This window comes from Malaclemys terrapin, chromosome 5, assembly GCF_027887155.1.
Source record: "Malaclemys terrapin pileata isolate rMalTer1 chromosome 5, rMalTer1.hap1, whole genome shotgun sequence".
NCBI lineage: Eukaryota > Metazoa > Chordata > Testudines > Emydidae > Malaclemys > Malaclemys terrapin.
Window position 1 is genome coordinate 31,551,785 of NC_071509.1, and position 27,983 is coordinate 31,579,767.

The following is a 27,983-nucleotide window of genomic DNA, read 5'->3' on the forward strand; positions in this document are numbered from 1 at the left end:
CTATTATTTAGGGAGAACACACTACACATTTTCCAATCATGCAGCATTGCCATCTTCACCAGTGAGTGTGCTCCTCCCTCTGCCCAGGAGTCATATTGTCTGCTCCTACCCTCTATAGACACAATGCCAATAGCTACTGCCACTTTCCCTCCCCAGTGCAGTCCTGGATCTCTCAGACATAACTGAGCCCCATATATGCAGGGGTCACTTCAAGTGTCATTCAAAAGCAGTCCCTGGGATGTCTAAACACTTGGCTGGTTACTAGCTGAGGAGCAGAGATTGTTTTTTAACCCTGTGGGAAGCCCTTATTTTGGAAGGCTGATACTAGTTCTCAGTCGGACATTTAAAATGAATTTAGTGTTTAGGGCATGGGGGAAGTTTTGGACTTTAGTTCCCTTCACTATAATATGAAAGTAAGTAGCGTTCCCTGGATCACTCCTGGGTGGCTACAAAGTATGCATTTCTATGTCATGTATTTAGATGGATGGAGCAGTAAACATCAATATTTTCAACGCAGTCGGGAAGGGGAATGCTGGCTGCACTGTTAGGAACTGCAAAAAGTGAAGACTGCTTTTGAAAAGCTCCAAGCTTAAAATATAATTCTCTTTAGGAAGGATAAATTCAGATCTCTTACAGCATTTGGAGGAATATTGATGTTAGAAATATGTTGACCCTCTATGAGGCACCTGTGAAGGGCAAGAATATGAGGCAGACCTGTGTTGCTTCTCCTTGTCCTGAAGCTGTGTAGACTTTTGCTTCTGTAAGTCTGGACTGAGTAGCTCCATTGTGTCCTTTAGAAGCGAATTCTCTTTCTTGAGCCCAGCAATCTCATTCTGACATTTCTCTAGTTCCTCATTAAGAAATGTAATCTGGTTTTGGTTACTTCCTTCCTAAGAAAAAGGCCAAAATTAGCTATTTTTTATCTGCTAATTAAATATTCAGAGGTTCTCACAGGATTGCAACTGGTTATCATGATCGAGAGATTCAGTTGTGAAAAAAACAACTCAAACACAAAGTTTATGATGTACAGCATGGTTTATGTAGTACAGGTGTATGGCAGGGCAACGACTCACCAGCACAGCGCCTCCTGCTGGTTGTCTAGGGAATTAGCTCTTTTTCAGCTCTGGAACACCCTCTGCTGGCTGATGCCTTACCTGTGTCCCTCCCGGACCCCGGTGCCCTTGTATACTAGGGTTCTGCCCCCAGCAGTAACCCCTCTGTCTCTGGGTCTCCCTTCCGAGGGGAGCCCCCAACCCAGGGCCGGTTCAACCCATTAGGCGACCTAGGCGGTCACCCAGGGTGCTACAATTTGTGGGGCGGCGACCGCGGCGGTATTTCGGCGGCGGGACCTTCCGCCACCTCTGTCGGGGACAGCATTTCGGGGCGGGACCTTCCGCCATCTAGGGCGGCAGAAAAGCTGGCGGCGCTCCTGCCCCAACCCCCTATCCCCACCTTGCCTCAGTGGCTACTGCCAGTCACCATCTAGCCCCCCCTTCACTGGGGCAGACTGCAGTCTGTAAACCACTCTTCATCGGCAAGGGGGGTTGGACCAGCTGCCTCTGCCTATTCCTGGGCTGCCCCTCCGCAGCCCCGGGACCTATTTGGCCCTTTTGGCAAGGCCTGCAGTCTGGGTTTTTTCCTGGCTGGAGCTCCCTCTGCCCTTCCCCAGCAGTGCTCTACCTCAGGTACCCTTCTCAGCTCCCAGGCAGCCAGATCCATCTCTCTCAGGAAGTGAGAGAGAGTGTGTGTGTTTCTGTCTTTGGCCCTCAGCCCTCTTATAGTGCCAGCCATGGCCTGACTGGGGCGTGGCCTCACCTGTGGCTGCTTCCCCCAGTCAGCCTTTCTTTTGCCCTCTGCAGCCCTCTCCATGGCTGTTTTAACCCCTCCGGGCAGGAGAGGGGTGGATTCCCCGCTACAAGGTGTTATCCTGTCACTTTCAAATTTGGTTATTCAGGTCTGTTTTCTCTTTTCCTAGCAAACTGCCAGAAATAAACCACCACCACCATCAATGAAAGTTTAAGGATATGAGTCAAAACAACATTCAGAAGACATTCAAACAGATTTTAGGAATACTTTCAATGAACAAACTTCAGTGGTCAGGATCTTTTTAAAGGTGCCAGGAAGCTGCATGGCATGAAGAATCTATAAAGTAACTGAATATAATGAGAAATTAACTGGCTAATATATAATCAAGGGATTGGGTTCTAAAATATATATGTATTCATCTTATGTAGTACAGACACACACATCCCCCACTAAAATTTCACACATGCACACACAAGTCAAAGTTTTCAAACTAGATGCTTAAAGTTAGGTTCCTAAATCTACAGTTAGATACCTAACAATAAACATCAGTAATTGTCCTAAATTTTAGAGGTGCTGAGTACTTGCGGCAGTCATTAAAATCAATGGTACTCTTGCGTGCGCTGCACCTCTAAAAATCAGGCCACTTATTTTAGGTGCCTATTGTTAGGCACAAAATGTTTGAAAATTTGGGGCACTTTGTATTTAAGGAAGAACAAGGAGCATGTACTTTTAAACACATGAAATGCTGTACAATTCCAAACACTGGAATGAGGAAAGACTCCATTTATAGGTTTCCCATTGAATATGAGAGGAAATCTACACAGACTCCTAGTCAGAATTCTGCACTTTTCATTGACTGGTAGCATTCGTATTCAATTAATCCCTGATAAGGGCTTGTGGATTTCCAATATGAAATGTGAGTGCAGTAAGATCCCCACTGCTACCGACATACACAATGAATGTTGAAATTACTGATCATTTGGCTGAATATTTATTTTTGTTGTAGATCATATTCTCAAAATGCTGCATGAAATACAAATCTGCCCACCAAAATGCTGATAAATAGGGCTAATGCCTTTTGACTGTAACTCAAAGGAAGGAGACCCCATCTGGTTCTAAACAGGAATAGTGTCATTTAAAACCTAAAAAAGAGTTTTCACCACCTCACACTGTATGTCGATGAAGTAAAAATTGGAAGCTTGCCTGTTGCTTCTTCAGTGCTCTCACATTCTTCAGCTCCATCTGGAGTTCTTCCATTTGTTTTTTGTGACCGGTGCAGGATGCGTATTGCTCCGACAGCTCCATCCTCAGAGTTTCTAGCAACAATAACAAAAGACTTATCAGGGAGTGAAGGAGGTAAGAGGCCAGACATAGGGCAATGCACACATCTACTTTTGCAGTAGGAGGTGAAGAAGTTAAAGCATTAAGTTTTGCCTTGACACTCAATTGTGCCACCATTCTGTCCACTGAATAAGATTGGAAAGAGCAGGAACATAAGAACATAAGAACGGCCATATTGGGTCAGACCAAAGGTCCATCCAGCCCAGTATCCTGTCTACCAACAGTGGCCAATGCCAGGTGCCCCAGAGGGAGTGAACCTAACAGGTAATGATCAAGTGATCTCTCTCCTGCCATCCATCTCCACCCTCTGACATACAGAGGCTAGGGACACCATTCCTTACCCATCCTGGCTAATAGCCATTAATGGACAGGACTTAACCTCCATGAATTTATCTAGTTCTCTTTTAAACCCCGTTATAGTCCTAGCCTTCACAACCTCCTCAGGTAAGGCATTCCACAGGTTGACTGAGCACTGTGTGAAGAAGAACTTCCTTTTATTTGTTTTAAATCTGCTGCCCATTAATTTCATTTGGTGGCCCCTAGTTCTTGTATTATGGGAACAAGTAAATAATTTTTCCTTATTCACTTTCTCCACACCACTCATGATTTTATATACCTCTATCATATCCCCCCTTAGTCTCCTCTTTTCCAAGCTGAAAAGTCCTAGCCTCTTTAATCTCTCCTCATATGGGACCCATTCCAAACTCCTAATCATCCCTCTTATCCCATGACAACTTAGATTTCCAGAAAGCCTTTGACAAGGTCCCTCACCAAAGGCTCTTACGTAAATTAAGTACACTATGTCCACTGTATCCCCCTTGTCCACATGTTTGTTGACCCCCTTCAAAGAACTCTAATAGATTAGTAAGACATGATTTCCCTTAACAGAAACCATGTTGACTTTTGCCCAACAATTTATATTCTTCTATGTGTTTGACAATTTTATTCTTTACTATTGTTTCAACTAATTTGCCCGGTACTGACGTTAGACTTATCGGTCTGTAATTGCTGGGATAACCTCTAGAGCCCTTTTTAAATATTGGCGTTACATTAGCTGTCTTCCAGTCATTGGGTATAAAAGCTGATTTAAAGGACAACTTACAAACCATAGTTAATAGTTCCGCAATTTCACATTTGAGTTCTTTCAGAACTCTTGGGTGAATGCCATCTGGTCCCGGGTGACTTGTTACTGTTAAGTTTATCAATTAATTCCAAAATCTCCTCTAGTGACACTTCAATCTGTGACAATTCTTCAGATTTGTCACCTACAAAGGACGGCTCAGGTTTGGGAATCTCCCTAACATCCTCAGCCGTGAAGACTGAAGCAAAGAATTCATTTAGTTTCTCCGCAATGACTTTATCATCGTTAAGTGCTCCTTTTGTATCTCAATCGTGCAGGGGCCCCACTGGTTCTTTAACAGGCTTCCTGCTTCTGAGGAACTTAAAAACCATTTTGTTATTACCTTTTGAGTTTCTGGCCAGCTGTTCTTCAAACTCCTTTTTGGCTTTTCTTATTACATTTTTACACTTAATTCGGCAGGGTTTATGCTCCTTTCTATTTACCTCACTAGGATTTGACTTCCACTTTTTAAAAGATGTCTTTTTATCTCTCACTGCTTCTTTTACATGGTTGTTAAGCCACGGTGGCTCTTTTTTAGTTCTTTTACTGTGTTTTTTTAATTTGGGGTATACATTTAAGTTGGGCCTCTATTATGGTGTCTTTGAAAAGTGTCCATGCAGCTTGCAGGGATTTCACTCTAGTCACTGTACCTTTTAATTTCTGTTTAACTAACCTCCTCATTTTTGCATAGTTCTTTTCTGAAATTAAATGCCACAGTGTTGGGCTGCTGAGGTGTTCTTCTCACCACAGGAATGTTAAATGTTATTATATTATGGTCACTATTTCCAAGCCGTCAGTTATAGTTACCTCTTGGACCAGATCCTGTGCTCCACTCAGGACTAAATCGAGAACTGCCTCTCCCCTTGTGGGTTCCTGTACCAGCTGTTCCAAGAAGTCATTTAAAGTATCGAGAAATTTTGTCTCTGCATTTCATCCTGAGGTGACATGTACCCAGTCAATATGGGGATCATTGAAATCCCTCACTATTATTGAGTTCTTTATTTTGATAGCCTCTCTAATCTCCCTTAGTATTTCATTGTCACTATCACTGTCTTGGTCAGGTGGTCGATAATAGATCCCTACTGTTATATTCCATGGAATTACTATCCATAGAGTGTCTATGGAACATGTGGATTCATTTAAGATTTTTACTTCATTTGATTCTACATTTTCTTTCACATATAGTGCCACTCCCCTCACCTCCCACACGACCTGTTCTGTCCTTCCGATATATTTTATACCCCGGAATGATTGTGTCCCATTGATTGTCCCCACTCCACCAGGTTTCTGTGATGCCTATTATATCAATATCCTCCTTTAACACGAGGCACTCTAGTTCACCCATTTTATTATTTAGATTTCTAGCATTTGTGTACAAGCACTTTAAAAACTTGTCACTGTTTATTTGTCTGTCCTTTTCTGATGTGTCAGATTCTTTTTTATGACAGGTTTCAGAGTAACAGCCGTGTTAGTCTGTATCCGCAAAAAGAAGAACAGGAGTACTTGTGGCACCTTAGAGACTAACAAATTTATTAGAGCATAAGCTTTCGTGGACTACAGCCCACTTCTTCGGATGCATATAGAATGGAACATATATTGAGGAGATATATATACACACATACAGAGAGCATAAACAGGTGGGAGTTGTCTTACCAACTCTGAGAGGCCAATTAATTAAGAGAAAAAAAAAAACTTTTGAAGTGATAATCAAGCTAGCCCAGTACAGACAGTTTGATAATAAGTGTGAGAGTACTTACAAGGGGAGATAGAGTCAATGTTTGTAATGGCTATATTACAACAGAAAAACTTCAAAAACAGACTCCAAAGAGAGACTGCTGAGCTAGAATTGATATGCAAACTAGACACAATCAACTCCGGTTTGAATAAGGACTGGGAATGGCTGAGCCATTACAAACATTGACTCTATCTCCCCTTGTAAGTACTCTCACACTTATTATCAAACTGTCTGTCTGTCTGTACTGGGCTAGCTTGATTATCACTTCAAAAGTTTTTTTTTTCTCTTAATTAATTGGCCTCTCAGAGTTGGTAAGACAACTCCCACCTGTTTATGCTCTCTGTATGTGTGTATATATATCTCCTCAATATATGTTCCATTCTATATGCATCCGAAGAAGTGGGCTGTAGTCCACGAAAGCTTATGCTCTAATAAATTTGTTAGTCTCTAAGGTGCCACAAGTACTCCTGTTATTCTTTTTTATGTGACTGTTTCTCATCTGATCTGGCCCATACTTTATCCTCTCCCATCCTCTCTTCCTAACTAAAACGTAGAGAATCTCTATCAATAGACTCTCCTCTAAGAGAAGTCTCTGTCCGATCCATGTGCTCCTCTGCAGCAATCGGCTAAAGTACCCCCATGCTCTGTACAAGAGGAGCCTGTTGGGCCTGGTGGCATAAGTCATCTGTTAAATAATAACCACAGGTTATTGTGCTTCCACAACAAGACCTTAATGCCAGAATCAGTGGGTAATGTTATATAACAGGAGTGGGTGAACTTTTTGGCCCGAGGGCCACATCGGGGTTGCAAAACTATATGGAGGGCGGGGTAGGGAAGGCAGTGCCTCCCCAAACAGCCTGGCCCCTGTTCCCTCCCACTTCTTGCCCCCGACTGCCCCCCTCAAAATCCCTGACCCATTCAACCCCCCCTGCTCCTTGTCCCCTGACCACCCCCTCCCGGGACCCCCTGCCCCTAACTGCCTACCCCCCCGGGACCCCACCCCCATCCAACCTCCCCTTCTCCCTGTCCCTGACTGTCCCGACCCCTATCCACACCCCCAACCCCTGACAGGCCCCCCAGGACTCCTACGCCTATCCAACCGCCCCTTGCTCCCTGTCCCCTGACTGCCCCCCCAGACCCCCTGACCCATCCAACCCCCCCTGCTCCATGTCCCCTGACTTCCCCAACCCCTATCCACACCCCCAACCTCTGACAGGCCCCCCGGGACTCCCATGCCTATCCAGCCCCCCCCGTTCCCCATTCCCTGACACACACACCCAGAACCTCTGCCCCATGTGGCCTGCAGTCCGTAGTTTGCCCACCTCTGTTCTATAATAGGGTTACCATACGTCCGGATTTTCCCGCGGCTTTTTGGGCTCCAAATCCCCATCCCGGGGGGAAATCCCCAAAAGCCGGACATGTCCGGGAAAATCGGACATGCGGTGCCGGGCCGAGGGCTCGGGGGGCCTGGCCGGCGGCTCTGGGGGGCTCGGCCGGCGGTGCTCGGGGGGACCTGGCCAGCGGTGCCGGGCCAGGGGCTCGGGGGCTCGGCCGGCGGCTCGGGTGCCGGGCCGGGTGCCGGGCCGGGGGCTCGGGCGGCAGTGCTCAGGGGGGCCCAGTGCCGGGCCGGGTCGGGGGCTCGGCCGGCGGTGCTCGGGGGGGCCCGGTGCCGGGCCGGGCCGGGGACTCGGGGGGCCTGGCCGGCAGTGCCGGGCCAGGCCGGGGGCTCGGCTGGCAGCTTGGAGGCTCAGGTGCCGGGCCGGGGGCTCGGGTGCCGGGTCGGGGGCTCGGCCGGCGGTGCCGGGCCAGGCCGGGGGCTCGGGGGACAGGCTGGGGACCTGCGGTGCCGGGGGCCGGGGGTGGGCCGCGCCTCCTCCCCCCACACCTCCCCTTACCTGCTTCAGGCTTCCCGCGACTCAAATGTTCACGGGAAGCAGGGGAGGGGGCGGAGACTTTGGGGAGGGGGCGGAGTTGAGGCGGGAGCGGGGGCGGGGCTGGGGGCGGGGCTGGGGTGGGGCTGGGACCCCTTTAAAGTGTCCTCCTTTCGGAGGCACTAAATATGGTAACCCTATTCTATAACCTTTGATATGCAGCAGTTCAGACTGATGATCATGGTGGTCTCTTCTGGCCTTAAAACTCTATGAATGCACCTGCCCAGTCCCCTTTATGTAATACCAGTGGTGCATCGAGGATTGTAAAGGAGCCCCACATGTAGTAGGAGCAGTATAGGGCTGACGTAAATGGCTCTATACCAACCATAGTCCCTGGCATAGGAGGCATAGTGGGACCAGGCGGGGGGGGGGGGGGGGGGAGAGTGAATGGAAGCAGATCAGAGCAGGAGCAGACATACTGTGTCGCTGAGCTCTACAGGAATTCTGGTCTGCACCACAGCCAACTCAAATCACTCAAAATCCTTAAAAATCAATGGTGTTGCATTAGTGGGTAGAATTTGGCCTATTCTTTATTTTACTTCATATTGGAGAGGTACATTAAGAGATATTTCTGTGTACATTACACTAAAATAAAGTCAACCAGCATGTAAATCTATGAACAGTTCTCTAAAATATGAGAGGTGTTTATACAGAATGTATTATTGTCATGATTAGTTTTTAGGGTACCCTGGAAAGTAAATGAAATATTAATCTTTTAACCTCAAATTGCCTAAAGCTTAAACTTACATTTGATTTTATTTTTCCAGCTGTGGTTGCAGGGGATGGATCTTTAAGAATATTCATATAATTCTTTTTTTCAACAAGAAAGCCCCTTTAATAGTGAGCTGGAATAGTCTGGAATACTTCCTAGGGAATGGTAAAGATGGATCCTTTTTCTTTGAATTTAACACCTCCTTAGTAACCAAATTAGAATCTCACATAAGGTTCTTACACACATTTCTGACTTCCCACCTTCTCTTTTCTGTACAGCCAGCTACCAACATCAAGTGAAAAGCTGATTTTCTAACACCACTTTTTTTTCATATTTCTGCAAATGAATAAGTAGTTTTTAACTTCACACAGGTTTGGTTCCTCTTTTTGGCCCTTGTTCAGCAAAGCCTGTGCTTAACTCCTAGCATGTGAGTACTCCTACAGGCTTCACTTTTTCTGCTCCTCTTCTTTCACCTCTGAGTGAGATTCGTCACTTTACAGAAGGCCAGCAGGAGACCTGTGCATCACTTTGTCCCACCTGTAGAGTGTCCATTTTTTAATGGCTTTAGGCTACTAGTTATTTATTGTTAAATGGGTTTAAATAATTTTATTATACAATGAAATAGATTGATTTTTTCTTATTATTTCACATGACAAACAACTTAATGGTAATTAAAATAGTGTGCTCCCCACAAGTATTGCTTTTTTAAAAGTAAACATGATAACATTTGCATCATTCAGAGCTTCACTTTTTCCCCACTTTCTTGCCAGGTGAAAAAAACCTCCAAACACTTAACTTATGACCCAGTACCAGGTAAATCACACTGGCTAGAAACAATCAAGACTGAAGCAATCGCAAAAGAAAAGACTAAAGTGTAATCAGGAGTGTTCAGATTTTACTCAAGTGAGGGCTATGCTGGCAATTTGCCATGAACCTGGGGGCTGACCAGATGTCCCGATTTTATAGAGACAGTCTCAATTTTGGGGGCTTTTTCTTATATAGGCATCTATTATCCTTCACCCCGTCCCGATTTTTCACACTTGCCCTCTGGTCACCCTACGGGGAATGTGCTTAATTTGCAGAAAGGGGCTCAAATGAAGCCTCTTAGCTTTAAGGTGTTGTGCAAAGAGACCACAGGTCCCAGCACGCAATGCTGCATCTAGACCTGAGCATTTTAGGCTGAGATATTTGCAGATCACAGAGAGTATGATGAAGGCTGCCACTGACAGCATCATAGAACTCAGTGGGACACACTTGTCCCACGGCTGATCATTCCTGATGTAAAAGAAACAAAGGAAATCCCACAAATTTCCAGCTATCGTTACTGATTTACTAGGAGCTAAGTTAACAATAAGAATGTATGGTTAAAACTTTGGGAAATACAGCAGGAGCTGACAAAGAGCTGGGTTTGCAGGGCATGGAATCCATGGAATGACCAGAGCATTTCTCAAATTATAATAAAGTAGGAAGCTCTGTGTGACACGTGGCTCGTTATACCTATCAATGCAGCTTGCTGTTTTTGTATCCGTTCAAGTTCACCCTGTAATTCTTTCTTTGCCTTCTCTTCCAAAGCCTGTACTTCCAATCTGTGAGACTGATGTTGGATTTTGATGCTGTCATCATATTTTTTCTTCAAATGTTCTTCTGCCTCCTGCAAGCAAGATAAATATATGTAGGGCCTAATTCACCACTTTGCTACTCCAGCTTTAATGCAAGGTGAATCAGACCCTTCATATGCACAGCATATTTAATTTGCAACGTCACCAAATGTTGATATTTCATCAACACAAGATTAGCAGAAGACTCAAGAAAAAATAAAACCAAGCAACAAAGGAACAGAAGAAGTTTTCCAGACTTCTTTTAGTAGAATTTGAGAGGTTCTCAATGTTTGTATCAACTGTGAAACACAAATGTTGAAGATTGTACTATTAGTCATTAGAAAGGTAATTTTTCTTCAGCTTCCAGTAAGGCCTCATCATTATTGATTATTAGTATATATTGGCCAAAACTTACAGTCCTTACTTGGCCCATACTTGGACAAAAAAAACATGCCCTTGTCAGTGAAATTTTGATTGAGTCTATCCTGCAATATATGGCACTATGTGATTGGGACATTCAGAGGGCCTAATGCTCCCCTAAATTAGATCTGTACCACCTGACTGACTTCATTGTGGTTTTCCAAGTGTCCAAGGCAGAATCTGTAAACAAATGGTCTAAGTTAAATTCCTCCTGGGATGGTTATACCATGTATAGTAGAACCTCAGAGTTACGAACACCAGTTACGAACTGACTGGTCAACCACACACCTCATTTAGAACTGGAAATACGCAATCAGGCAGTAGCAGAGACAAAAAAAAAAAAAAGCAAATACAGAACAGTACTGTGTTAAACATAAACTACTAAAAATATAAAGGGAAAGTTTAAAAAAAAATTGACAAAGTTAGGAAACTGTTTCTGTGCTTGTTTCATTTAAATTAAGATGGTTAAAAGCAGCATTTTTCTTCTACATAGTAAGTTTCAAAGCTGTATTAAGTTCATATTCAGTTGTAAACTTTTGAAAGAACTACCAGTAACGTTTTGTTCAGAGTTATGAACATTTCAGAGTTACAAACAACCTCCATTCCCAAAGTGTTTGTAACTCTGAGGTTTTACTCTATAACTAGAAAAGCTAATTTACCACCGGTGTGCAATATGGATATGAAGTCAATGTCACAATTACATGGATATTTTAAAATTTACCTTTTTCTTGAATGGAAACCTCCCTTTAGGACAATACACAGTATGAACTTTGATTATTATTTTGTCAATGAAGTAAATCTACATAAACATTTAAAAGCAGTGGTTTTTACACTTGTATAATTGATTTTTTTACACTTTCTTTAATTTGTACACATTATTATAATAATCAGTTTATTATATTGTAAGTTAGTATTCTATGTAGTTATGGATGAACCTGAAAAAGTCAGAGTCCTATTAACAATATGCTTAAAATATATATTTCTTAGGAATTTCCTCTTATTTTTGAGGCCAGGCTCAGATAATTTCTATAAAAACATTTCATTCACAGTGTGATCTATATTCAAGCACTGACATAAAGAAATAAAGCACAACAGCAGGGCCGTGAGCAATCAGAACAGCAGGGTAGCCTGTTACTTGAAATAATATTGACCCATCTTTAGGATAACTGGAAATACCTTAATTTAGAGAATCATCTCTCAGCTTATAGTTACCCTAAGATGATTTAAGTCTGAACCAAGTAAGAAAATAAAAATAAACAGCACCAATGTCAGTACAAAACTACCTTGAGTTCCTGATTTTTGCTTTTCTCTAGCATTTGTAGAGCTCTCTGATGTGATGCCTCCAGCTGTGCTTTAACAGTCTGGCTTTGTTGAATGGTGTCTTGAAGATCCTGCAAAAGCTTCTCTTTCTCTTTGCTGGACTGTAGCGTCTGCTCCTTCAGAGATTCTTTGAAGTTATTTGCTTGTTGGTCTAAAGTTTGCTTCAGCTGAACAACCTTCAACAATGGTACAATTACTAGGCTGTGGTTAGCTGTTAGCCTCATCAATTATTATTTGTATTACTACAGCACCTACAAACCCTAGTCAGGACCCCACTGTGCTATGCACTGTACAAACCACTGCATTCAGCTGCTTCACAGCATCAAACAGACTCATCTGAAGAAAGTGTGTTCAGTTTTACTATATTTTATGAACATGTGATGCTCTATGAAAACAACAGGACATTCATTTCCTGGTGGGAGAGAGCCCCTTATTTCTCTCAACGATGATCCTGCTGGTTTATCTAGCTCTGAAAATCATGGCCAGCTTGCAGAATGGTGGATGCCACAGAACACCTTGAGGATGGAGGTGTTAGACTGGTGGAAAATGGAGCAATTCTGCGGGCTCTGCAGGGATGCTAATACCCTCCCAGAAAGAATATAATGAAACACTACCATCCTTTTCCCATCAACCGTCTGGTTAGACTGCATCAAGTAATTTACTAAAAAAATAAAGCATCAGAGCTTTGATCTCTTATCTTCCCAAATCATCTCCCGCTCATGTGGGTAGCCCATTGTCCAGGCTGCATAGTAATGAAGGGCACAATTCAAAGAGCAGGTTCAAGAGCACAGTTAATTGAGTGGCATTTGAGTTGTGACATTGAAGGGTCCACTGACAAAATGGTAGATGAAGAGTTTAGTGTAAAACTCCCATTAGTGGTAATGGGAGTTCTGTGCATCACATCCTAGACTTATATTGTGTGATTTCCCTCTCTCACCCTAACGAATAAATACAGGAGAAATAATATTTACCATATGAGTAACTAGAATTACAGCTTTCTCTTTTGGGGGCAATGGGGCATTTATTGTATGCTCATTCCCTTTTTTTTTTTTTATTGCTACATTTTCTAAATAACTAGCAACGGATTTTTCCGAAAAGCTACCATGACAAAATTCACTGCTGCAGATGTCTCACAAGCCAAGGAGCACATCTACTATGTAATGTCACTAAGAGTTTTGTCACTGTACCTGAGCTTGTAAATCCGTCTTTTGGTTGTGCCATTCCTCCTGCAAAACCTTTGCTTCTTTTGCCTTCTCTTTCTGTAAAGAAGTAAGAGACGGCTGCCTGTCTTCCCTTCTGGGGACACGTGCATTTTCCAGCCTTAAAGAAACAGAGCTCATGTTGTTAAAGGGAGAGCCTCGCATGCCAACAAATCCGTATCCCTGTAATTTACTTAATCTGATAAACACATTTCCAGACTGGTCATATTATTGCCTTTCTCCATACTACTGAATGCTCATTTTCCTCTTCTTCGTGTGGTCTGGGTTTTCTCTGTTTACATCAGCTAATTACAAGTACTTGTCAAGTGGAAAAGCTTTATTAGCTGCTTATAGTCTAAAGTTGCTTTGCACTCGTGGCACTCATTCATGTCTGCAATGGCCAGAGGGAGGTGCTAATGAGCAATGCAAGGCCACCCCCTCACTCCACACAACAGCTTCCATGCAGAGTTTCTCCCAGGGTCTCACTGTGCTCCCTCTCCCTAGGTGCTTAGTCCTTCCTGCCAGGGCTGAGCATGCCTGCTGCCCTTCTCCAGAGGCTGAGCTCTTTCCCACTGGATTTACTTGACCTCTCCCCATTCCCAGACACACACGGCCCATCCCTGAAGTACTCAGTGTGCCCTTATCCTTCCCAGGTTCAACACACAACCGCCCCAAGCCTCTGAAGGGATGTAGCTCCCAGGGTCTCAGGACACTCCCTCTACTGTCTCCATTAACATACTCCAAGTAAAACCTAAATTCCAAGTCACTTTATAACTGGAGCCCTCTGATTGCACTGTACCGTGGCTTGGCTTCATTTCTGGTCCCTGTCTGTGCTCTTAAGGGCTCTTGGCCTTTGCCCCTTTCTCTCTGCGGTTTAGACCTGTCTTTCTGCTGCAGAAACGGATCCTGGGATTAAAAGAAAAAGGCAAGTATGAAGCTTGCTGTTAGAGACACTTTCAGTTTAAACATAAGCTCTTTATTTCTATTGTAAAGTTACTTTAATTCGCTATTTGTCATTTTTTTTTCAGATTTATTTTCTCTGCAAAACAATCAATGGAGGACAGAAGGAACTTTGCATATAAATGGCAGGGCTGGTAGTGGCGGGGCTGGTATTGTTTACGGCTTTGAGTAAAATAAAAGCAGGGTAGTTTTTGTTCCTTTGTATGTGATGATCACATGAAGCATGTGGTAATGAATCTGCTATGGCTGTGAATTGGCAACACTGGGGACAAAACTCAGAACCTGCTGTTCCAGCAACACAGGTCTCTAGCACCTGAGGCATATCTCTCCCCTAGTTAAGTATCAGAGGGGTAGCCGTGTTAGTCTGAATCTGTAAAAAGCAACAGAGGGTCCTGTGGCACCTTTAAGACTAACAGAAGTATTGGGAGCATAAGCTTTCGTGGGTAAGAACCTCACTTCTTCAGATGCAAGTAATGGAAATCTCCAGAGGCAGGTATAAATCAGTATGGAGATAACGAGGTTAGTTCAATCAGGGAGGGTGAGGTGCTCTGCTAGCAGTTGAGGTGTGAACACCAAGGGAGGAGAAACTGCTTCTGTAGTTGGATAGCCATTCACAGTCTTGGTTTAATCCTGATCTGATGGTGTCAAATTTGCAAATGAACTGGAGCTCAGCAGTTTCTCTTTGGAGTCTGGTCGTGAAGTTTTTTTTGCTGTAAGATGGCTACCTTTACATCTGCTATTGTGTGGCCAGGGAGGTTGAAGTGTTCTCCTACAGGTTTTTGTGTATTGCCATTTCTGATATCTGACTTGTGTCCATTTATCCTCTTGCGTAGTGACTGTCCAGTTTGGCCAATGTACATAGCAGAGGGGCATTGCTGGCACACGATGGCATATATAACATTGGTGGACGTGCAGGTGAATGAGCCGGTGATGTTGTAGCTGATCTGGTTAGGTCCTGTGATGGTGTTGCTGGTGTAGATATGTGGGCAGAGTTGTCATCGAGGTTTGTTGCATGGGTTGGTTCCTGAGTTAGAGTTGTTATGGTGCGGTGCGTGGTTGCTGGTGAGAATATGCTTAAAGTTGGCGAGTTGTCTGTGGGCGAGGACTGGCCTGGCTCCCAAGGTCTGTGAAAGTGAGGGATCATTGTCCAGGATGGGTTGTAGATCACTGATGATGCGTTGGAGAGGTTTAAGCTGAGGACTATAGGTGATGGCCAGTAGAGTTCTGTTGGTTTCTTTTTTGGGCTTGTCTTGTAGCAGGAGGCTTCTGAGTACTAGAACTAGGTTCTCCCCTAGTTAGATATTTTATGTCCTATATAGGCCAGTCACAAGAGGGACTAAGTCTGACATTCCATTCAGTTCATGGATACAGCATTGGTGCTCATAAGTGCAAACCAGAACACTGTATTCCCTCCACTTAGGTACTGTTGTCCTGGAGTGTATGAGGCTCACAGGAGCTCAAATCCACCATTCAGGCACCAGTTGCCTATAAATGTGTGGCTGCTTGGCACACAACTATTGCATCTGATTCTCCTTTGGGCTTTAACAGGGCAAGGGTGAGAGAAGAATATATAATATAGTGGCTTGTGTTAATTTGTCCCACTGTCCTTGCTGGATATATCATCAATTCTGATCATATATTTGCTCCCCCCCCAAGTTGCTGTCTCACAAAGGCCTGAAGTCCTAGCAGTACTACAGATAGTGGGGATACTCTTTTAGCTCAAGCAGTAGAAGTCCATGTTTTGGATTGCGATCACTGATGCTGCATGTGTAGTAGTTTAGCTGGGGAACATGGCCATTTGTGTCCATGGCTGCATTACAGTGTTTGTACTTAAGACACAATAGAAGGCTGCAAGGAGCAGTAAGCCTTGCTAAAAAAAAGCTCTCTAGCAGGGCTGCCAAGGACAGAAAGCTTATCTAACAGGGAAATTGAATCAACCCTGATGATTTTTATATATATCAGACTTCCCTACTCACCATTCATTACATGCATAGAGAAAGTTGGAAACAAATTCAAGTCTCTGATGTGTGACCAGGTCTCTACCATCGCCACATCTTTCAAATATTCATCGTGGGAGGCTGGGGGATGTGTGGATTAGATCAGGGGCTGGATGTGGATATTGGAGCTTTTCACATAGTTTGACAAGTCAAATCAAGCTGCGGTCAGTAGCGAAAGAAAGTTACAATCTGACAGTCTATATGAACCAGTGAGGTGGCCTATGCAAAGTCAGGTGGTAGACTCAGTCTAGTGTCTAACGGACAGGTGCACACATCACAAAAAAAAAAATTACACAATATTAGTTATACTGTAGGGTTACCATACGTCCGGATTTTCCCGGACATGTCCGGCTTTTGGGGGTTCAAATCCCCGTCCGGGGGGAAATCCCCAAAAGCTGGGCATGTCCGGGAAAATCGGGAGGGAGGGATGGAGGGCTCGGGCGGGGCCTCTTTGGCCGGGCCGGTGCGGGGCCGGGCCGGGGTCGCGGGGCCGGGGGCATGGTGCCGGGCCAGGCGCGGGGCCGGGCGGGGAGCCGGGGGCGCGGTGCCGGGCCGGGAGCCGGGCGGTGCGCCGGGCCGCGGGCCGGGGTAGCGGGGGGGTGCGCGGGGCCGCGAGCCGGGCCGGGGTAGCGGGGGGGGTACTCCGGGCCGCGGGGCCGGGCGGGGAGCCGGTCCGGGGTAGCGGGGGGGGTGCGCCGGGCCGCGGGGCCGGGCGGGGAGCCGGTCCGGGGTAGCGGGGGGGTGCGCCTGGCCGCGGGGCCGGGCGGGGAGCCGGTCCAGGGTAGCGGGGGGGTGTGCCGGGCCGCGGGGCCGGGCGGGGAGCCGGTCCGGGGTAGCGGGGGGGTGCGCCGGGCCGCGGGGCCGGGCGGGGAGCCGGTCCGGGGTAGCGGGGGGGTGCGCCGGGCCGCGGGGCTGGGCGGGGAGCCGGGGGTGCGCGGGGCCGCGGGCCGGTCCGGGGTCGCGGGGCCGGGCCGCCGGGGGGTGCGCTGGGCCGCGGGGCCGGGAGCCGGTCCGGGATAGCGGGGGGGGTGCGCTGGGCCGCCGGGGGCCGGCAGTGCTGGGCGGGCTGGGGGTGGTCGGCCGGGGCTGGCACCCCAGGGCCCGAGCCGACCCAGGCTGGCGCCGCCGGGGGGCCAGCCTGGGCCGCGCCTGCTCCCCCCACACACCCCCTTACCAGCTTCAGGCTTCCCGCGAATTTAATATTCGCGGGAAGCAGGGGAGGGGGCGGAGACTTTGGGGAGGGGGCGGAGTTGGGGAGGGGGCGTGGGCGGGGCTGGGGGCGGGGCCGGGGCCCCGTGGAGTGTCCTCCATTTGGAGGCACAAAATATGGTAACCCTATTATACTGAGACTTGTTACTTAATGTATATAGAAACTAAACTAGTTCCATCTAGTGTCCTTGTGCCATTATGGCAAGAAGCACAAGTTGTATGTGTGCAATTAAAATCATTCTGGCAGGAATAAACACTGTGCATTTAGTTAATATACGGTACATTTAGTGCCATCTACTGGCAAAATTATTTAAAAGCTATTCTGAGCAGACTAAAAAAGACTGATAGGAATAAGCATTCAGGTTCATTTACCCCAGTAAAATATGTACTCATTAAGATCAAATGTAAATTTAATGCACCACATCAAAGGATACGTCTGTCTGTTCATTTGTAAGCAGAAGTAAAAACAGCATTCATAATGTGAGCAGATAAAGAGCGTAGTCCAAAAAAACACCTTTTGACATAAGAGATTCCACATCACAAAGTCTGACTAAAAATAGAATACTTGGGCCAAAAAGCTGCATTTCAGAACTCCAGCTCAGGACTGAGGGCCTGATCCTACAAGCCCTCTGTGTGTGTGGATGCCCCCCATGAGTTACAAAATGAGTGGGAGGGCCCTGCACACTGGGCTCTGCAGAGAGTATGGGCCCAATCCTGCAAACTTTATTCATGTGAATAGTCTTCACCTACTCATATAGACCAATTGAGTTTAAGGGAAATGCTTGCATGAATAGGGACTATTGCATGAGTAACTGTATCCAGGCTCACACCCTATTATTATTAATTAAAATGGGGTGATTTATTTATGTTTTAAACATTTTTATGTAATGTTCTAAGGAACTAATCACACTGGCTATGAATATACTTAGTGCAGGCAGATGCTGGGCGAGCTTCCTTCATCCACCTGCCAACTGTACCCACCTTCCAACGTTGCTACTATTTTAGCCCAAGGTCTCACTGAAAAAGAAATGGTGAATCAGCTCAGGTCTGTGATTAGGCCAACTGGCCACTTGGGCCTAAGATGAAACCAACACATTTATTGTGACTTGTGAACTATGGAGGTCATGACTGTTTTACATGTAATGGAAAGACAGCACTTACTGAAGGTTTTAGTTACTGCTGTTGCTGATAAAATTGGCCTTCAAAATAACATGGGGATGTCTACACTTCTGGGTTTACGGTGTTGAGCCACAGGTTTCTGCCCCTAGCATTCACACTGGAAGCCCTTAGACATGCATCTAGGCTAGGGGCTGTAGAATATGAGGAAGCGTACCCGTTTGGGGGGGGGTGTCACCATCTGACCCACCTAAGTACTCACCCACTTTGTGATGTGGGTGTACCAATTACAAGGTGAACCACGCTTGAGACAACATAGTCCTCCACCATCATTTCCACAATTCCCTGTCTGTATGTTCCTGCCTTTCAGCTCCCTCAGTTCCCTCTCACTTGTTCTCTATGGGCCAAAAGTTACCCACTGTTTATGTTCCCTTGAATAGCATTTTGGCCTCTCCCCTTTTGTGCATGGGGATTGTGCTGACAACTCAGATTCCTGCATGGCCATCTCAAAATGGCTGAACCCCAGCATGATGCAAGCTGCCAGGAGAACCACACCAGGTGTTGCCTGGTGATCCAGAGCCATGACTTTAGTAGGAGCTTGCATAATATTCATCTCAATGAAAAGATTTCAGAGGCTAGCCGAGCAGGGCATCCACCGGACAGCGGTACCATGCTGGGAGCAGATTAAACACCTCAAGTCCGTATACTGCAAGGCAAAGTTCTCCAGCTGCCAGACTGGTCACATGCCCCACACATGCCCCTGCTGTGGGGAGCTCAGCATGGTGCTTGGCACCGACCCAAGCACAGAACCCAGCATCTGACATGATTTCCTCCCGATTGCAGAGGGTTTTGTCATGAGCCAGGAGGAAGGAGAGGCAGGCGTGACAGGAGCTGCCCATAGAACTTGGTGCTCCCAGTCAGGACGGGTTAGCAGACAGTCCTGGCAGATCCCCTCAGGTCCTGTTTGGGGTGGACCACCCTGGGGAGACAGAGTGTAGAGCTGGGCTGGGGCCCTGATCCACAGCCTGGTAAGCACCAATCATCATGTTTTCTATTATTATTGCCAAGTACTTCTTCTTTGGTATATTAGGGCAGGATTTTGGGATATGACAAATAATTTTTTTCATGCAGGAGGATGCTAGATTCCAGGAGGACAAGAGTTTATCTTGGGTGGTGGGTACTACACTTCGACTCCCCTACGGGACATTCCCTACAAACTGCCTCTGCCCTTATATGAGCTACCCAAGATGGATACCAGGTGGTAAAAAAAATTAAACACCACAAAATACTGTTTATCCTGGGTGGCAGCTGGTTAACTACAGCCACCCATAAAGAATTCCCCCCTCCCCAAACTACCCAAGATGGATGCCAAGCAGCAGGGGGGAAAATGAAACAATTATGTAAACTCAGCACTCTGTTTCATACATTGTATCCAATTAAGCCTTCCTATAAGGGTATAAGATTCATGGCCTAGCAGGCATGAATGCAGAATTTTGCCAGTAATGCTTTTTGTAAAGCCAGGATTGACTATGTAATGTGGCTATATTCCTTGGTTTTCCCATCAACTACTGCTTACAAGCCTATTTGGTTGCAGAAACTGGTAACGTTAATTGTGACTGTCATTGCTTTTAGTTCATTCATCCTGTTATTGGTACAGACATGTACTTTGGCTACCACATTGCTGTCCCCTATGGTAGCACTTATACGTCTGTGGGGCTTCAAAAAGTGGTAAAGTTCTTTGTGACTGTCACTCATTCATCCTGGCAATGCTACATTTGTATTCTTTGGCTAGACAACATTTGTCCCACGTTGTGGTGCTGGTATGTCCATTGCAAGTCCATTTTTATTCTTCTGAACTCTCTGAATAGGCCATTTCAGATGACTGCTCATGCAGCAGGTAGTGATGGTTTTTCTCTTGATGAGGCAAGTGACGTTTGGGGCAATCAGTGTAGCCAGTGGTATTTGCAGATCGCTGGTCTTGAGTTCACCAGGTTCTTAGGAGTTACCCTTAGCTGCTACATCATGGTGGTGCACTGAATGGCCACCCCTGATCAGTCTTAGTGCTAAAAGCCTACAGACCCACAGCAACCATTCCCCAGGTCTCTGATAGGATGGACAGGCAGCACTCCATTGGGTACCTGGACTACATAAAGACCCCAACAGGAAAAGGAAGCTGTCTGAGCAACAGACTATTGCCTACTGTTTCCTGCCTGACCCTACCTTATTGCCCTGAAACCTTGCCCCACCTCGCCTCCCCAACCCACTGACCCAGCCCCTTGGATTGCACCTTCTGATAACTGACCCCTGTGGGAACTCCGGCCATTTCCCCAGACTGCCTCTGATACTGATTGACCTCCCAGCTACCCAACAACCTGTGCACATTTGACTACTGCTCTGGACTGCCCCTTAGCCGCCTCAGCCACCAGGCATTATAGTTTGCTCAGACCATGCCAGTCTGCACCGAGGATTGTTCTACCCAAAAAGGATATAGAACTCACAGGTACAGAGCCACAGAGGATGCTAAGCCTTCAGGAGCAGATCACTTGCCTGCAGGTGGAAAACCAAGCTTTACAGTGGACCAACTTTGTGCAGAAAACCACACCCTTCAAGAACAGCTCACAAGACTGCAAGAGGGAACATCTCCTGCAGCCTCACAGCCCACATTGCTGTCAGGAGCCAAACTCACAGTACCTTACCAGAGCACTACAATGGGACCCATAGCAAGTTCTGGGGTTTAATGAAGCAGTGCATGCTCTAGTCCCTGGAAATTGGCCAAGCGCCTCAAGACAGGCAGACCCATTCGTAAACTGGACGTACCTAGGTCCCTACCAGATCTGCAGGCAGATCAACCAAGTAACCTTCAAACTTCAACTTTCCCGATATCTTAAGATGCAACCTGTATTCCATGTCACCCTCCTTAAACCCTTCTCCAACAATCTTTTTCCCAATGAAAATAACTTCCCCCTCCACCAGTCCAAGTCCAAGGTGAATACCTGGTCCACAAAACTTAGACTCACAGATATGAAGAGGGAAGATATGGTACCTCGTCGCCTGGGAAGTGTATGGGCTGGAAGAGCGATTTTGGGAACCAGACCATCATGTGCAACCCTCCAGAAAAAGCCAGAGCCTTCCACAGAGTCCATCCAGACAAGCCTGCTCCTTTGGTACCCCGATGGGGATGGGGGTTATCTAAGGACCCCAGTATTGAACCCAGGCACACCGGCATCATCCTTAGCTGCTGCGCCACAGTAGGGTACTGAAATGCCATTCCTGACCAATAACTACACCCCAGGTCCCTGATTGGCTGGACAGGCAGCACTCCATTGGGTACCTGGATTATATAGAGGCCCCAACAGGAAGAGGAAGGTGTCCGAGCAACAGACAATTACCTGCTGGTTGCTGCCTGGACTGCCTTGCTGCTTTGCCTGACCCTACCTTGTTGCCCTGCTGCCTCGCCTGATTTTACCCTGCTACCATGCTAATCCCTAATCCGCTGACTCAGTCCCTTGGATTGGATCTTCCAGCTATTGACCCCTGCAAGAACTCTGACCATTGCCTTGGACAGCCTCTTACATGGATTGACCTCCTGGCTACCTGACAACCTGTGCACAATTGACTTCTGCTCCAGACTTCTCCCTAGCCTGCTTCAGCCACTGGTCATTAGAGGTGTGCCTCATAATGCAAACGTGGGTTAATTTTCATCCTGATTTCATTCCCCTCTGGGACCATGATGTCTGAAAACTTTTCATGGAATAAAAATTCCAGATGATTTCTCAGATTTCTGGGAAGAGAAAATTTTCTTGGACCATGCTGGTAGCTCACTAAGCCTCTCTGCTCAATGGATATGCAGTTCCATGGCCAGTTTTCTAAAAATCTCCCTTGCATAAATTGATGGGATCCCACCACTAGAACAGCACTTTTTTCCATTCTAGTATTTTAAAAATATCTATGTTCTCCAGTGGTTCACCTGCCTCCAACAAAAGTTAGAGCCACTATTGGTGATTGTCCCTGACTGATGATGTCTTGTCTTGCATCCACTCCATAAAAATGTTCACCTTGCAGATGTTGTGGAGAGTGCAGCAGACTGCTATCACATGACCGGCATTGACCACAAGGGCATCCAAAGAGGTCAGTAAATTGCACCATCTGACCTTTATCCTGCCAAAGGCACACTCCACAACCATCTTGCAACTTCTGGGCATGTAACTGAACCTACTTCTGCCAGGTCCAGTGTTGTCTGGGTATAATTTTATGAGCCATGTTAGGATCAGGTCCCCCAAAATAATGGTAGGCAACAACATGCCATTGATAATGATATTATTAGGAGGAAGTAAGGTCCCAGCTTCTCCCAACAGGTAATGTCTTGAGCTCCTGAGAACCCTCACGTCAGGCACTTTGCCATTGCTACCAACATTGGTGTTTATGAAACTGTTCATGAAATGCCATAAAGTGTCTTGCCAAATGTCTACTCCACTGCATAAACCATTCACAAGCAGGGGCAGCTGATCAATCAGATCCATGGCTTGTCCCCAGGCTGGAACAGACAGAATTTGAGCAGGTTGCACAGACAGAATTGATTTACGGTATCGCAACCTGAAAGCACTTCCGCACAGGCAATGGGGAAGGACAGACAAGTTCTAGCACTGGAGCAGCTCCATGCGGAGAGGATGCCAAGGACTATAGGATAAACACCTATGAAATCAGGCTTGGAATAACAAGTAGCTATAGTCATTGTGGACACAGCTCCATAGGGTATGGCACATGTGCATCTCTGCAGTGTGGACTGGCAGCAGGCTTGACTGACATGTGGACAAATGCATATGAGCCAAGACATGGGTAAACTCTCAATGTAGACATATCCATAGTCAATGGTATATTACAGAGGTGGGCAAACTACGGCCCGCCGGCCACATCTGGCCTGCAGGATCGTCCTGCCTGGCCCTTGAGCTCCTAGCCGGGGAGGCTAGCCCCTGGTCCCTCCCCTGCTGTCCCCTCTTCCCCACAGTCTCAGCTTGCCGTGCCGCCAGCGCTCTGTGTGGCGGGCTGGCTCCAGCTGGGTGGCATGGCTGCCAGTCCTGGTGTTCTGAGCGGTATGGTAAGGGCGCGGGGAGCAGGGGAGTTGGATAAAGGGCAGAGTGTCCCGGGGGGCAGTCAGGGGACAGTGAGCAGGGGGCAGTTGGATAGGCATGGGAATCCCAGGGGGCCTGTCAGAGGGCGGGGGTGTGGATAGGGGTCAGGGGAGTCAGGGGACGGGGAGCAGGGTGGGGTGGATAGGGGGTGGGGTCCCGGGGGCAGTTAGGGGCGGGGGTCCCAGGAGGAAGCAGTTGGGGGACAAGAAGCAGGGGGGCTTGGATGGGTCAGAGGTTCTGAGGGGGGCAGTCAGGAGGTGGGGAGTGGGAGGGGGCTGATAAGGGATGGGAGCCAGGCTGTTTGGGGAGGCACAGCCTTCCCTACCCAGCCCTCCATACTGTTTCGGAACCCCGATGTGGCCCTCAGGCCAAAAAGTTTGTCCACGCCTGGTATATTAGCTCTCCTGTAGAGATAGGTATAACCCGTATTAACATTAATTTACTCCACAGCGTATTTCTTTTTCTGGGCCCAAATACCACTGAGAGGAAGCATCAAATTACAATTTTCAAATGAGGTGTTCGGATTCAGGCTTTGTATTTTCCAATTAAAAAACCCAGGGTGCTTTTTCCTTTTGTGAATCAAATAAGTATGAAGAAAAGAAGAGGGACAGCTGAACTCCAACTGGGCTTACCAGGTTAGAAAGCTACCAGACTCTAAGGGGGAACTAATGGTTCAAAACATTGGTAATATTAAGTTCACACTGACTAGGAACAGATTGAGCAGTAAATCTGCAGTGTCACAGAGAATAATGGATGGAGAGGAAATTGGATGGAAAAAGGATTTCCTCTTTCAAATATTTTATTTTGTAGAAAGGGAGTTGGGAGGAGGAGCTATACAAATAGGACAGGCATACAAACCATAATATTTCTTCTTAGGAATACATTCTGCACCCCACTATTTCTAATATCTTAGACAGAGGTCCAGAAACAAAGGCTCCATCCCACTGAACTTCTTTTTCTTATCTTATCTTCTTTTTCTTATCCTTTTCTAACCATAACTAGGATCTCTTTGTTGGGAAGAATGGGTTTATTTCTTTCAATCCATATTCTGTTCTCTCTACACATGTGGCTATCCCTATCTACCAAGGTTTTGAAGGCATTAGAAATGCCTTGTATGGATAAATTAGACAGCTAGACACCAGTGAAAGATTTGTATCTTTCTAAGTGGCTTATATGGTCCCCATCACCTTATCATAACACCTCACAATCTTTAATGTACTTATCCTCACAACACTCCTGTGAAGGAGGAAAGTACTATTATCCCCATTTTACAGATGGTGAACTGAGACACAGAGAGATTAATCAATTTGCACAAGATCATACAGGAAGTCTGTGGTGGAGTAGGAAATTGAACTTGGGTCTCCTAAGTCCTAGCTAAAGCCCTAATTCCTGGACCTTCCTTCTCTCTGGTGCCTGTAAGAAGAGTGAAATATGGGGCCTGAGCTCTGCTCTTGGAATCAAAGAGGAGCATTTGTCTTATTGTTCTAGCTACCTGATTACAGAGAACGTTTGATATTCTTGTTGCTATCCGTATTGTAAGGGGCTGCATTCATTTGGAAGACTTAAAACTGCCTTCTGATGCATTCATATTAGAATTGCCACATTTGAGAATGTGTTCAGTGAGCAGAGGTGAAAGTGGGCCAGTACGGGCTGGTACGGTGTACTGGTAAGTAGTGGCTGCTAGTACGGGCCCGTACACAGCCGATGTTAAAGTGCTGCCGCGGCAACGCTTTGACGTTGCTAACCCTTTTGCCCCCCTGTCAGCGGCCCTGCTGGTAGGGTCCTTAAACCACTGCCGTGGCAGCGCTTTAATATCATTGTCCCCTTTGCCCCCCATCCACGCCCCAGGTTCGCTGGGGCAGCTGCCCTGGGGCCTGGTGATTTAAAAGGGCCCTGGGCTCCTGGCTGCTGCTACTGCGGTAGCCGCTGGAGCCCCGGGCCCTTTAAATCACCACTGGAGCCCTGGGCAATGTGGGCCAGGCAACGCTGAAGGGTTAGCTGGGGGAGGCTGACCCCCACCCAGCCCCGCCCCTTCTGACCAAGGCCCCACCCCTTCCGGGGGCAGGTAAGACTTTTAAGTTACTTTCATCTCTGTCAGTGAGACAAATTTGGGCACCATGATGTTGCAATGTTTCACTCACAATATGATGATATTGCTTCGAAATGACACCATGTTAGACAAAACATCAGAATATAGTGACATAGTGTTACCATGTGATGTTATTTTGCTGGCTCCAAAGTTATTTCAGGCTCATTTAAGGTCACAGGTTTGCCCTATCAATACTCAGGGCAATTCTTAAAGGGGCAAACCAAGATGGGTTACCACATTGCCATTATTATTATTGTGTACTTTGGCAGTACCTCAGATACCTCGAACAAGGATCAGGGAACCCCATTGTGCTAGATGTTGTCCCTGCGTATAACATGAAAAGATGGTTCCTGCCTTTCCATTCTATGTATCTTGAAATATCAGCTCCTGCACTTTAGCACATATGGAGGAAGCTCCTAAAGCTTTAAGGAGATGACCAAATATGTCTAGGCTATAGAATTTTATTTTAGTCCATTTCCCATGTGCTTCCTTCTGAGAGCGAGAAGAGGAAAGAATTTGATTTATTTAGTTTACCTAGAAAATCTCAGTGGCATATAAATATTGTGTTTCCAGGAGCATCCAGAGTGAGATTTAATTATAATGCTTCCCTCCACTCTGCACAGCATTCTCACTACGTCAACCCAACCACAAATGTGCCTTATTTAGCTATTTTTAGGTCTGAAATTGTATCCAGGTTAGAACTGGATTAGTGACAGCACACTGCTTAACCTTCGAGGCAGAAGCTCAAGACTGAGCCATTTCAGTGTTTCCAGCTGGGAATCATGCCTTTAGCAAAACACAATACTGTTCATACAGTACATGGTGGTTTCCTGGCTGTGAATACTCAGTGCATATGAAAGGGTAGTATTATAAGTTGATTGGACCTCAATGATTGGGCAATTGTGCCAAGAAATGATGGTTCTAGACAAGCAATTTACAGAATGACATCAAGAATCTGTGTGTCCTTCCATAGGAAATTCCTTTCTCTATGCCAGCACTTGCAGATGAATGGATGAATTTACAATGTTGTGAATGGAACTTCTTCACGCAACGTACAGTCAATCTGTGGAACTCATTCCCAGGGGATTTTGTGAAGGCCAAAACTATAACTGGATTAAAAAAAATTATTGACGTTGATGGAGAATAGGTCCATCAATGGCTATTAATCAAGATGGTCAGGGATGCAACCCCATGCTTTGAGTGTCCCTAGCCTCTGACTGCCAGAAGCTGGGAGTGGACGACAGGGAATGGATCACTCAATGATTGCCCTGTTCTGTTCATTCCCTTTGAGGCATCAAGCATTGACTACTGTCAGAAGACAGGATATTGGGCTACATGGACCATTGGTCTGACCCAGTATGGCCTTTCTTATGTGTCTCTTGAGATTACAATGATGTCATAGCTACACCACAGGACTGAAGGTCAGGAGACCTAGGTTACATTCCCTGTATTGCCAGTAAGACTTCCTCTGTGATCTTGAGAAAGTCACTTAATGGCTCTCTGCTTCAGTTTCCCCATCAGTAATATGTGGACAATAATATTTATTTTCAGGTACGTCTTAAATAATTATTGTTTATAAAGTGCTTTCAGATCTTTGCATGGAAGGTACTCTATGAATGCACAGAATTATTATGACAACTGATGATTTCCAAAAGCAATCAACACTTATCACTATAATATTCAAGCATTGTTTGAGAGTGACATTATTTCATTGTAAGGAAGAACCTCTCAACTTTGAATGTACTAAGAATACGTGTATCTTTGCAGGATGACAGAAAGGCACAAAGAGTTCTGTGACTTCTGGCTTCCCAAAAGATGCACTGTATGGCATCAGGCATCTTGGAAGCCACAAAAAGACCATCTGAAATATGTCAAAATGTATGCATCATCCACAGGCAGTCTTTTTACGGGGGTACTGTGGCCAAGAGGCAAACAGAGAGGAATTGAAGCAAAAGGGATGTAGATGGAGTTCAGATTACAGTTATATTCTCAGTTCATAACACTAGGAAATTAGTAGAAGGCCCACAAGATAACTGTTTGATGTTGGAATGTGCAATTCCCCTTCATTCAGGGCAATGGAACCCTATGTTTTCTGTGTCTTTGTACACTGAATTATAGTAAATCAAGAAGAGAGAGTTTATTATGACCACCTTGAGTCTGTAAGTACCAGCTGAGACAGAATGTTTCGATTGGTAGCAAGTGGAGTCATTAATGCTCCCATTGGCCCACCCCCTCTGTTGGAAGTGAAATGGTTTAGAAGTGGTGAAATGGAGGATACAAGGTGATGGGAAACCTAAATTG

At 46.0% G+C, this 27,983-nt stretch overlaps 1 protein-coding gene across 3 annotated transcripts in view; it reads right to left on the reverse strand.

The window, feature by feature from the left end:
- The window catches only part of FAM184B (family with sequence similarity 184 member B), a 99,998-nt gene that overhangs the window by 10,855 nt on the left and 61,160 nt on the right, over positions 1-27,983 (reverse strand). For 2 of the 3 annotated variants that reach the window (XM_054031184.1, XM_054031183.1), the window contains exons 8-13: positions 13,982-14,088; positions 13,171-13,303; positions 11,947-12,159; positions 10,143-10,296; positions 3,010-3,122; positions 715-890 (exon numbers count right to left, since the gene is read on the reverse strand). In XM_054031184.1, the coding sequence (XP_053887159.1) occupies positions 715-890; positions 3,010-3,122; positions 10,143-10,296; positions 11,947-12,159; positions 13,171-13,303; positions 13,982-14,088 (896 nt within the window). The remainder of the gene's footprint in view (positions 1-714; positions 891-3,009; positions 3,123-10,142; positions 10,297-11,946; positions 12,160-13,170; positions 13,304-13,981; positions 14,089-27,983) is intronic. The other variant, XM_054031185.1, reaches the window with a different exon arrangement.